We start from the raw sequence: 12,122 nt of genomic DNA on the forward strand, positions 1-12,122 counted from the left end.
ACGTATAGAGATAGAGAAACGCTGGGCGGCTGGACCATATGTATAGCGCACACAGCACATCTGCTGGACGTGATTAAACTCGTTTAATACGTTAGACACACATCCAGCCATAGCACAGCAGCCATATATAGCGCCAACTGGAGCTCAACTTTCACTCAGTCGAGGCTTAATGAAACGCCAACGTTTCGCATTCTAAATGACGTCCCACCCGCGCTACCAAAAGTCGCCCAGCATTTCTATCCGTTTTATTATTCTCCGTTTTATTTTTGAAATCAAAAGTTGGGAGATGCAAATAGTGTGCACCTTGATTATATGCCGCAATGCAGACTGCTGGACTCCTCTCAAATGATTAGCCGGGAATAATAATCATCATACCGAGACGGGCCAACCGCCGACGGCCATTATATATATCAACGTCGTTTGATTTAATGGCGGACATTTCAGAGAGAGAGAGAGATGGCATCCATCGAAATATATAGCTGCTGGCCCAGCAGCGCTATTATTGCATATTAACTTTCTTGTACATATATAGGAACTAGTACTATCATACGGAGGAGATATGGGTCACTTGTATAATTGGCCAGTTATATCCGGGGCGAACTTTAGCGCGCTGGCCGGGCTTATATTCTGGGGATGTTCAACTTTTCGTACATGTATAGGCCGGCTCAGCATATAACGATATATAGACGATATAGATAGAACTTGCCATTTATTGATGGAGAGAGCTGGCCAGCCATTTCCCCAAGAAGCTTTTTTTTTTTCTTTTTGTGGGGGTATGTCTGATGTTACATTGAGCGAGCAGAGATATGGGCACGTCGACGCCCTTTTGACGATTCCCGTCTCGCAGCACACTTCCTTCAAAACGCGGACACACGAAATCAATAGAGGCTCGTCAACAAGCCCACGGGCCGGGGCAGCCGGGCAGCAGATGCTATACAGCAGAGAGTCAAAAGCTAAATAATCTCAACTCTATACTAAATCTATCCATTTATCTGTTATATAACAGAAATAAAATAGACAAAGTTACAAATCTAGAAAATGGCAAACAGCAAAATAAAAATATGATATCGATCGATTTCTAGAAAGATAAAAATATTTTTATTTTATTTTTATTTCCATGGGCTGAAAAAGCGCAAGGCCATCAATTTGTGGGCGAGGTAGTCGGCCGTCTCGACAAAGCTGAGTGCCGAAGCGCCCAGCAATAGACAGAGGATGTTGCCGGCGTCGCAGAGGAGTTTGACCGGCGAATAGACCAGCACTTCGTTGACAGTCACCCACAGAGCCGTCTCGTAAAATATCTTTCAGCAAATATTTCAAACGTTATTAAAATTTAATATTGAATAATATTACAGCCCAATAAATTGTATAGATGATTCTATTATTTATACTTTAACCCGTCCGTTGCCCGTCGGGACGGTATGGGACTCGCTCTGATACTTGTAAACCACCTAATTGTAAATGTCGTGAGTTAAAATCCAATTAGTTTGAATTAGGAGAGTCGAACTTGTATAGTTAAACCTTGGAACAGGATTCGATGCAATTGCATTTCAATTGGCTACGGGTTTCGGTAATGAGCCGGGCGACTAATTCCTCCGTCTGCTTGACGCTGGCGCTGGAATTGCAGTAGGGAATCCCGGCCGATGTCAAGTTCATGTACGGAAGCCTTTGGAAAACAACACGGACAACCATCCCGCCAAAAATTTGAATCCCAAAAGTCTTACCAAAAAATAAAATTATCGAAGAAAACCTGCAGTTCGTGACTGAAGTCACGGCCCGCTGGAAACATTCAATTTCGCAATCCGGGCCGCCGCCGTCTGGGCCGCCGTTCGGTCCGGAGCGGCACGGCTGGCGCGGGTGATCGATCCGCACAAACTCCTTTGGCGCCAGTTTAATGTTCATGTACTGCGATTTGACCGTCCCTCCGCCGGCCACACTCCCGTTGCCCGGCCTGGCCCGGTAACGAGTCGTCATCTCGGAATAGGCCCGCGAAGACGTCAGCCAAGGTGAGTCCTCCGCCGGATGAACTGTCACCTGGCGTATTATTCACTTTGGGGTTTTACAATCGGCTCCTCCCCGACGCCCATCCAAAAAATGGTCGTCCAGCTTAGAGAAATATTTTTAAAATTTTTATTTGGTTTTACCTTCCAGCCGGAAAATGTGTTGAATTCGTTGAGTTGGTGACTAATGGTGAGGCGGGCGTAGAGGCCGTTAAAATGTCCGTTTAGCGTGTCGACTTTACCTTTTTTTTGTAGAGTTTCCGTTACATTATACCGAAAAAAGAAAAAGATTTGTTTGAGACTCCAGAGGTCATTAAGTTAACAAAAAGAAAAAAGGATCAAACAGGATCACGGAAGCGAACTGTACACGCCGGTGAGGAGAGCCTTCCGGCTGTGCCAACTTATTTAGACGCCGACGCGTATATCAAGTGACACACATCAAAGGACACCAACCAAATTCAATTGAACACACACACCAAAAATAAAAAGAGATTGTACCAAGACGTGGTGATGGGATTTCACATTGACACGAAGAATTATTCCGGAATTTGATTTGATTTGAAAATTTTGGCTTACTGGAATAAGTGAAGCAAGTTCCGGATGGAGTCCACACCGGCTGGAAGGTTCCGGCACTTTGACAGTCCCGCCCTCGACCAATGTAACACTTGGTTATTGTATAAGCGCCGGGCCGGCGAAGAAATAAATAAAATAAAAGAAACGGACAAAATATGTAAAAGATAGACGGACCAAAAAATAAATGGAATTTAGTCTAATTCGATTGGATAGGCCCGGCCCCCCACATAAGTAACTAGATTGAATAACGACACGTCCGACACACACACACACAAGTTCCACGTCCCTCCGTCCACCCAGTTTGCCCGCGCCTCTCGTTAGAGTTGCCCAACAACAAAACTGTCCCCGCCCACCCGGCGGATATCTCAAAGAAAATGGACAGGGACGTGGACGGACCGATGGACGGACTTGAATCAAATTACCAAAGGGAAAAGCGTTTCGACGTCCGAATAGGCGATCTCTTGCCATAACTCTTGGACGGGCATGACGTCGGCCAGTTGGTAGTACTTTTCCGTCGCATCCGGCGTCGTCCTTGTCGCTCCAGTTCCAGTTGCATTGGCGACGTCGTCAATCCTCCGACGCCAAAGAAGCTGCAAACGGTTGAGGTCGAATCGATCGAGCGGACAGACGGTCACGGCCGGAAGCGCAATGCCCTGCCGATTGGAAACGTCGAGCTGGACGCGCGTCGGATACGTCCGGTAGCGCTGGACCAGACTGGCCCCGTGAACGATAACCAGGATCAAGCACGACATTAACGACACGATCCAAATCAATCGCCTAAAGTGATAATCAAATTCCATTCCATCCGATTAGTTTTTATTTTTTCAAATTCAAATTTCCCGCCCAAAAATGTTCAATTCAATTTCTTTTCCCCCAGGCTTATATTTTGAATAACCGAATAAAAATGAACCACTTAGCCATTTAAAGGGGGGGCGTCGGGGGGTATATACCTTGCGGCGTGACTGGCCGTGTCGTGAACGACGTCTAGTCCCGCGATGCTGACGGTTGGTTTATTACTGCGGCGCCGGCCAGGAGCAGAAGAAGAAAAAGAAGCTGACGCTACTCTACTTCTGATGTTCGACATGTCGGAATTATACACAAGTCGACTCTCTCCGGGGTTTGGCTGGCTGGCAGCTCCTGGGCTCCTTTAGCTCCTGGGCTCCTGTTTTGCAAGTTCAACTTTTAATCCCCCAGCGGGGAGGAGGGCGAAGTAACTCGACTGAAAAATAAGAAGATGCGGCTCCTAATATATCGTATGTACATTCACAAGCTATAGCAACACAGCACGGCTCCTTTAGCTCCTGACAACTGCGGTCGTCAGAGTGTGGACGATATCCACCGCCGGCGGGCTTGTACCAAAAACACAACAACAGTCTCGGAATTAAGGAGAAAGGCGAAATGAAGTCTCTCGTCCGGCGTGTGCAGGGGACAATAAGAGCTCCTGGGTCTTATATATAGGAGCCGAATAAGTCGATGGACGAGTTTGAATAAGCGCAGCAGAGAAAGGACATCATTAAATTTCGTTGGCTCTCTTCCGTCCCTCCTGTGTGATTGTTGTTAGACATTTTCAGTCTAAAATATTATCCAAACATGCCATGTGGTTATTGTTCCCATCACGCAACTCAATCAAACCCCCTACCACATATTGTCTGAGAAAATAAACCGATAGACACAATAACGAATAGCAAATAAATTGACATGTATTTGTTTGGTTTTGTTTTTTTTCTTATTCATTTATCTTTTTAATTGTAATAATAGTATATCGTTTCATTGATTTCCTTTCTTTTCAGTTATCCCCCCGGGGCTGGGGGACCGCATCACAAACATATCAAAGAAGAATCCAATCAGGTTGCATATGGCGCAATAGGTATATGTAATATGTATGGCTGTTTTTGTTATCTCAACACACAAACGAGTAGACGAGAGAGAGATTGATATCTCATTATATATAGATATATATATATAGATTGTATTATGTTATATGTATACGTACAAAAATCGAAGGGGGGGAGGAAAATCAAAACCCAAACAAGATGAGAGATATTATCAAACGGTGGTGGGTGGGTGGAAAAAGGAATACGGTAAAGGAAAACATCAAAAGCCGACGGCAACGGAGCGTAAAATGAGGATCGTCAAACTGCCGGCCGAGAGAAGGAAGACGTGCTGGAATCCGACGAGTGCTGCCGGCCCTCCAGTCGTCTTGTTACTACTGTTGATGGCACTGCTTTTGTTATTGACTCGACCTGTGTGTTGACGACGTGAACAACAACATAATAATAAGAAGAAAAATCACGAAATTTTTCATTTTTAGTTGAAATCAATTTCAATTTAAAAGTTAAGATTTTAATAAAAAATAATAAAACATTAGTCGATTCCGGAGAGCTCGTTATTCCAATTAATGAAGCGTGTGCTGCCAGTTGCCCGGGGCAACTCTAATGTAAAGAAAAGCGTCAAAATAGGAATGTCGCTGATTGATTGAATAAGAAATCAAATCCATACGCACAAATTGGAAGGGCTTACGTAAATTAAATTTGTCAAAAGTCCAAAGTTTTCCCGCCTGAATTATTCCCGTCCCATTTTTTCAATTTTATTTTTTTGATTCAATACCCGCACCAAATTTTAATATAATAAGACCGTCTATATATCTCCCACGCCCGTAGAACAATCTGCGTTCTCCAACAGATTGTCATCGCGGAATCTATTCTCTCCTTTATACCACACGAAATAATGCGGAAGAGAAAACAAAAAATCCTTCCGGCCGCAAAATAACTTGCCCTCGAGCTCAATTTTCCCCCCTCCTTTTTGCTCGATCCTGCTGCTCCTGCTGCTGCTGTGTGAGGATTTATTCTCATCATTCCGCATCGGATATTTATGGATATCGAGATTCGAGAGCTTATTTCTTTCTTCCGCGTGTATACTTATTAAAAAAAGGGGAATGCGCACATATCCAAATACGTATACGCACAGAAAAGGAAACAAAAATATAAAACAGGAGGCGTATCTTTCTATTCCGGGGCAAAATATGAGGAGGAGATATGTCATAAACCGGATGTGAAAATAGAGATATAGGCACGCGTCTATAGATATATTTATCTCTCGGCGGAGGCCCATTTTCCTCTCTTGTTCTTATTCCAACAAATTGGAAGAAAACACCCAGCCCCACCCACTCACCTCCCTCCTTCCACTACTGCCGGTATATAACATTTCAGGTATAGTAGCAACATATCGTATCGATCGAAAGATAGAGAAAATCGGATGTAGTAGGCGCTGGTGAATATATTCAAATCACCATAGTTCCTTCCGTCTTCAATTCCGGTTTTTAATTTTGATGATTGGATTAGAATATCTATTCAGATGTGGATAGATCTACTCCGCACGCGCTGGGATCCTATATTCCTCCTTCACGGTCATAAATCCCATTCAGACGGAATGGCAATAAATACGGAAGAACAGCAACAGCAGAGACTAAGTGTTTCTCTTCAAAGGCATCCGGAATGAAAAAAGGGGGGCGGAGGAGCGGCGGAGCTCATCCATCTTCATTTTCTATTTTATTTTGTGGGTAGTAGGACCTGTCGACTGCATATAGCAATGGAAATATAGTCCTTGATTGGATTTTTATTTATTCGTCCACCCCCCATCCATCCATCCATTTCATCCATCGGATATATTCTTGTAATCCGGAATTCCGGCCGGAATTAAACATTTTCATCCATGGAACGCGATGATAAATTTGCCATGAACCGACGTCATTGTCTTTTTTAGTTAACCCCCCCCCCCTTCCACACACACACACACACACACACACACCGACAAAATCTAATAATAAAATCCGGCCAAGATTATTATCGCCGGATCCATTAGAATATTTCCCTTCCAGCCAAATTTTACGAACTATCGACTAATAAATATTGCCGGCCACACCCTCCAGTTCAGTGTGCAGTGCAGTGCAGTGTCGAGTGCGGTGCGAGTGGGTGATGAAAAACAAAATAATAAAAAATCCAATAAATTTCCCCCATCACAAACTTTTTCTTTTGGAGTGCAGCCATTCCCCCCTCCCCCGTTCCTACTACACACACGTGTGTGTGTAGTAGTAGTATAGCTGCGTGAATATTAAGTATCCAAGGAGAAGAAAAAGTTGCGAGCGAGAAGTCATAAAAAGTTATGGCATGGGCGGCAATAGCGTAGGTAGTAGCCCAGCACAGTGGAGGTTAACGAGTCTCAATCAAAAGGTTCGTCTGCACAGTCCGAATCCATCTCTCCGGAAGAAAAATAAAATAAAAAATAAAAAATAAAAAGAGTCTATCAAATGTAGTTTATAACTCTATTCAAGACTGGCGGGAAATTCAAAAAATGGAAAAAAGTTTTTTTTACCTGGATGCGATCCGACGACGGGCTGAGTCCGACGGGACGGGTTCTCGGAATCGGAAATGGATTGAGCATCTTCTTCTTCATCATCTTCCACGTCGTCGTTTTCCTTTTCTTTGGGTTGGATTTTCTCTTTGCTCCTCCTTCCACCGACTCCGCCCAATTGATCGACGTCGACATCATCGTCGTAATCAACGTCATCCCGGCTGCTGATGCCGGCCCAGTTATCGACAGTTTGAGCGGCCTGCCGCCTAATTCCGCTGCTGGAAGAACTGCCACCACCGAGGCCGTCGTCGTCGTCTTTGGCCGGATGGCGAATAACCCACTTGGCCCGGCCTTCGACAAGGACATCGCCGCCCTTGCGGAGTCCACCCACTCGGCTGACGCACGTCAACTCCAACTGATCGGATGAGCCCGTCACCGAGTGCTGGGCGCCCAGCGGCGACAGGAAAAGATGCGGCTGCAGCTTGAAGCGAAGTCCCAGCTGGGCGCTGTACAGCAACCGGGCCGGGCCGGAATAACCCGACGCCACCGACGCCGAAGATGTCGTGTCGCTTTTAATGAGCACTGGATCGTAGGGTTCGATCATGGATGATGGAACCTGGGAACACATTACCCAATCAAAACACACACGTCACTTCTTTTTCATTTTTATTTTTTGGGAAATAAAATAGAAAAAAGTTGGAAGCAATCAATCAAACTCGTTTGAATTCCTACCCACCCACAACCCACTCGTCTTATACATATCAAAAAGGGAGTGGGAATTTTCAGGAGGGGTACGCCATCAGCTAATCCCGCCCTATTTAGATCCCACCGCCCGGACGGGAGGGCTTTCAACCAAAGGCAGCCGGAATTAATGACAGGAGTAAAGGAGCTGAAGGGGCGCGTGTCTTGACAGGAGCTCATTCATCATCAACCACCGGGAAAAAAAAATTTAAAATTTTCTCCCAAGAAAAAAACATATTGACATTGATTAGGAGTACGGCGGGATTCGTCATATTATGGAAATCAGGACAGCGGGAAATTTGAAAAAATGAAATTATAGTTTTCTAATATTACCGGTTGGCCGTTGAGGAGCCAGGAGAGTTGACTAGCCGGGCGGGTGCCGTTCATAGAGCACTTGAAATGGAAGACGTCGTCGTACTCCCAATCGAGCCGGCCCTGCAACCAGCTGATAATCGGATTCTCGCTTGTCACTTCTGTGCGTGCGTGTGTCAAAATGGCGCCAAAATTTGAATTAAAAACACAAAAAAAAAATTTAAAATCATCAAAATATAATCACGACGTCTACTCTAATAAAAGTGAAAAAAGAAAAGAATAATCCGCCATGTTGGATTTTAAATTCTAGCGGGAAAATAAAAATGTTTGAATTTGAATAATCGACTTACCGACGACGGAGAGATTAGCCTCTTCGTAATCCGTGTCGAAGTAAGGAGCCTCCGTTGAGACTTCGCATTTGTAAACGCCTTCGGCTGCCGCTGTCACGTTCCTCAGCAGGACCCTGCCGGCCAGCGGAGCTGCGAACAACCGGCTGCGAGTTTCCTCCTGCGCTTTCATCCATCAGCAGACAAAAATCAACACAACAAACAAACATTCGTCAATTTCCAGACGAATTCGGTATTAGATGTTGTATAGAAAGAGCGGCAACTTTGGATTTCCGATGGATTATTCAACAAATGTGCCGAGTCAGCAGAGATTCTTCTTCATTCCACTCACAAAGTTTTTCGGGAGCTAAAAGTAGAAACGAATTGGGATAAACAAACAGGAAAAAAAGACGGATCGATCCTGTCTCGTCTGGTGGCCGGATTCCCAACGAAAAAAAAATTAATTTCATTTCCAACTCTTCGCACTTCGGCAAGGATTTTTTGTTGTTGTAACGAATATACGACACACACGGTGTGACACCTCCCATCCCCCTTTTGAAAAGAAATCACTGAAATCCCGAAACTTTGATTTTTGCGGGATTTTTTTATTCCCGCAGGATCGGATTTGATTTTATTCCTGCAGGATCGGATCTTTTTTTTCCCTCATGTGAATGGATCTAAGACTATATACATAATATAATATATGTGTAACACACACAAGAGAGTCCCTGATGATTTCGCTGATTTCATTGGATGGCGGGAATAGATTTATATATTAGATCCTATCGGAGCGAGCGCGCGCTATTCAAAAAAAAAATGAAATCAAAAGAGAAATGGATGAATAACTTGCATGGTGAATGGTGATGCTGGACCAGGGGAAAGTCTGGACGGGCGGCACTTCTTTCAGGATGAACCGATAGAATTCTGTGGTCCGTCGGTGCGTGACGGGCGTCGACAAATCGTCGCCAAAACGGGTCGCGGGAGAAGAAAAAAGAGAAACAAATTCGTCATCAAATAATTGATTATGATTTGTGTCTGTGTATGGGGGGGGGGGGGGGTGAAACGCTTACCGTGCGATCCTTTGTACCATTTGAGGGCGTACAAGGAGCTGCCCTCCAGATCGTAATGACACTGAAGAAGGGCGTCCCGGCCGGCCACCACCTCCGACGGCACCACGACGCCAATGATCCGCAGCGCTAACGAACCTATTCATCATATCCGGCCATCATAAAAACCCCACATCCATCCGATGTATAATTCATCCATCCATAAGAAAAAGTAGAAATGTCTTGATTACTATTTCATTTCGTTATTATTATTATGATTATTTGGGGGTTTAGCTCTACACCGCCGGCCGGCCGGCAGACAAATTAATAAATCGGTAGAGCAACTTGTGTTCCGCAACATGCCCATCCATTCGTCATCCGTCACAGCCAAAGAGAAGAGATCAAAAATAAAAGGATAAGGAAACATCTGCTGGATATCTCTGTCTGCCTGTATAGCATTTGTCTATATTACGTGGCCTTTGATTGTGTCGTGACACGAGATAAAAATAAAGGTCTTTCTCACGGTTTACTGCCCACCCATGATGGCCGGCTATGGGGGTGGGTCTTTAACTTGTCTCACAAAACTTGCGTCACACGGAAAATCTAAAAAGAATCAATGTTTGATTTATTCTTACCGTGAAAGAGAAGCTGCAAAACTGATAGGTAGAAAATCAACAACATCCTTCCAGCCAGCGAACCAAAGTTGATTTTCTTCGATCCGCCACCACCAGCAGAACAAACTGTGACGAAATTCCGGTTAGATATTATTCACCAGGAGAATAGCGGCAGGAGCACTTTGTGAATCCGAACGACGATGCTGCGGGCAAAGTGATTGTCGGAACTCGTTGGTCCGACCATTGAAGTCGCACAAAGTCGATCGAAAAAAATGTTAAAAAATAAAAAAGATCAAAATCCTTCGCTTCGATATGGGAAAAAGAAAATAAAGGAAGAAACGAAATTGAATTTCGCGCGCTGCTGCTGCTGGGGGGGTCTCTAATGCTCTTTTGCGTACCTCACCAGCTGGCCCGGTTCACTTTCACTCTCATCGAAAAATATCTCTTTCTCTCTATTATAGAGCCGATATCTATGACACAGTCTGGTCGGGTTTCCACGTTGTGATGGAAATAGAATAAAATTGGAACGAAAAAGTTGCGGGTGTTTTGCGGGAGTGTAGGACACGACGGGCAAGAGCAAAGGGGAGGGGAGCGGCCAAATGGAAATGACACTTTTGGAAGAGAGCGAAGTTTAGTCGAGTGTGAAGAGCAGCTGACGACGTAAACCAACCAGCCGGGAGAGTATTTCTCTCTATAAGCTCTGATGCTTTGCTGGGCTGGAAAATGTTTCGGTCCGTCTCTTTGGTCTGTTGTTGTTGTTGTTGAAACGGAAAATCAACTGCAGTGGCGGCCGCAAGTGATTCGGCACGGCATCATTCTCTGTCCGGCCAAGTGCGATATGCAAATGACATCCGCCCAGCAGTATAGACAAACACACAAACAATTCACAGCAACGACGGGCAGGAGAAGATTCACGACTTGCAGCCAATTGCTGGGCCAACACTAAAATATGCCACACCGTCACTTAAACTAAATGACGCAACATATCCGAGTGTCGATTTAGTTTTAGTAGTTCCGGAATTAGAAAAATAAAAAGTGTCCGTTTTCGTCCCACCGGATCACACGAATAAAAGAATTCCGGGCCGTCGAGAAGAAGAAGAAAAGTTTATATGTCCGTCCACTTGGATTTCACCAATTTTTCTGGGCGAGTGTCACTGGCAAACGTTCCGTTTTCATCCCCCCTCCCGTGGCCCGGATTGCGAGAGACACAAACAAATAGAGAGGGTGGAGGCCACCCACCCACCCACTCGGCGCAGGCGCACCTGACGCAACGCCCGGTATATATATTTATGGGTGATATTAGACGCTCACGCACAGACAACATTTGGCCGACATGAGCCGCAACGATAAAAAATAGCCGGCCCACCACCACCACCACTATACACACATCAAAGTATCACATTGACTGGGCAAATTAAGCCCCGCGCCGCCGGAGCAGCACAAAACATTTTCCTGTGTTTTCGGGTGGGTGTTAAATCCTTGATGACGCCACCCGGCCGGCCCACCCACCCGGAGGAGAGACAGGCAATTAATCAAGTAACCATCACACTACTGACAACAACGTCGACGACGTCGCTCCTATTTGTACAAGACGATCAACTCTGACTCGCAATTGTTCCTCACACTATGTCTACTAATCACCGTGAAACACACACACCCACCCACCGACGCCTTTGCGATACATCTCTCAGGTTTCTCCCACCACCCAAAATGATGGAAGCCTCAAACAAATTCGCTGATGGATATTCACACTCCTCTTGTAATAATAACAGCGTTATAAATGATGACGTCACATCCAAGTAACCAAACAATCAAAAGAAAAGTCTTTTATATAAGTACGTATAGAGACATCACATCTTTTGTTATTGAGCAAAACTTTTGTGTGCTGCTGCTGTGTTATAGACGACGCCGGCGACGGTCTTTGGAGACTGCCAAAATGTAGTGACGCGTGAGATCGACGCTCTATTCTACTTTCTATTCTATTCTCTACTTTGCTCTATCGGTTTCCTTTTCTCTTTGGCTGGTACATATAGAGACGACATCACAAAAGCTGTCCCCAATATGATATATATTATATGTACACACGCCAGGCTACTCTATTCTTTTCTTTCTCTTTTTGTCTGTATAAAAGAAATGAAACAAGAATCACTTCAAGTTTTTGTT

General features: G+C 44.8%; 2 protein-coding genes across 2 annotated transcripts; both read right to left on the reverse strand.

The window, feature by feature from the left end:
* Positions 1 to 1,095: 1,095 nt before the first annotated feature.
* LOC124316546 (acid-sensing ion channel 2-like) lies at positions 1,096 to 2,233 on the reverse strand. The gene is made up of 4 exons (XM_046782550.1): positions 1,748 to 2,233; positions 1,519 to 1,663; positions 1,389 to 1,448; positions 1,096 to 1,298 (listed from the first exon to the last, which is right to left on the reverse strand). Exons 1-4 carry the CDS (start codon positions 1,969 to 1,971, stop codon positions 1,110 to 1,112), a joined length of 618 nt encoding a protein of 205 aa, XP_046638506.1. The 5' UTR covers positions 1,972 to 2,233; the 3' UTR covers positions 1,096 to 1,109.
* Positions 2,234 to 4,276: 2,043 nt separating this feature from the next.
* LOC124316326 lies at positions 4,277 to 11,113 on the reverse strand. The gene is made up of 8 exons (XM_046782210.1): positions 10,358 to 11,113; positions 9,981 to 10,186; positions 9,370 to 9,504; positions 9,150 to 9,223; positions 8,324 to 8,480; positions 7,995 to 8,134; positions 6,942 to 7,536; positions 4,277 to 4,813 (listed from the first exon to the last, which is right to left on the reverse strand). Exons 2-8 carry the CDS (start codon positions 10,024 to 10,026, stop codon positions 4,665 to 4,667), a joined length of 1,296 nt encoding a protein of 431 aa, XP_046638166.1. The 5' UTR covers positions 10,027 to 10,186; positions 10,358 to 11,113; the 3' UTR covers positions 4,277 to 4,664.
* Between the last annotated feature and the right edge of the window lie 1,009 nt (positions 11,114 to 12,122).

The sequence above is a fragment of the Daphnia pulicaria genome, chromosome 12 (assembly GCF_021234035.1).
Source record: "Daphnia pulicaria isolate SC F1-1A chromosome 12, SC_F0-13Bv2, whole genome shotgun sequence".
NCBI classification, from domain to species: domain Eukaryota; kingdom Metazoa; phylum Arthropoda; class Branchiopoda; order Diplostraca; family Daphniidae; genus Daphnia; species Daphnia pulicaria.

Bases quoted from the DNA above. Each gene is read 5' to 3' on its own strand.
- LOC124316546 (XM_046782550.1), bottom strand. From the start codon at position 1,971: ATGACGACTCGTTACCGGGCCAGGCCGGGCAACGGGAGTGTGGCCGGC. The intron at 1,664-1,747 runs GTTTTCTTCGAT...TGTTTTCCAAAG, and splicing joins ACTTCAGTCACGAACTGCAG to GCTTCCGTACATGAACTTGA. The intron at 1,449-1,518 runs GTTTAACTATAC...ATTTACAATTAG, and splicing joins GCATCGAATCCTGTTCCAAG to GTGGTTTACAAGTATCAGAG.
- LOC124316326 (XM_046782210.1), bottom strand. From the start codon at position 10,026: ATGTTGTTGATTTTCTACCTATCAGTTTTGCAGCTTCTCTTTCACG. The intron at 9,505-9,980 runs GTAAGAATAAAT...TATGATGAATAG, and splicing joins TTTGCAGCTTCTCTTTCACG to GTTCGTTAGCGCTGCGGATC. The intron at 9,224-9,369 runs GTAAGCGTTTCA...GACGGACCACAG, and splicing joins ATGGTACAAAGGATCGCACG to AATTCTATCGGTTCATCCTG.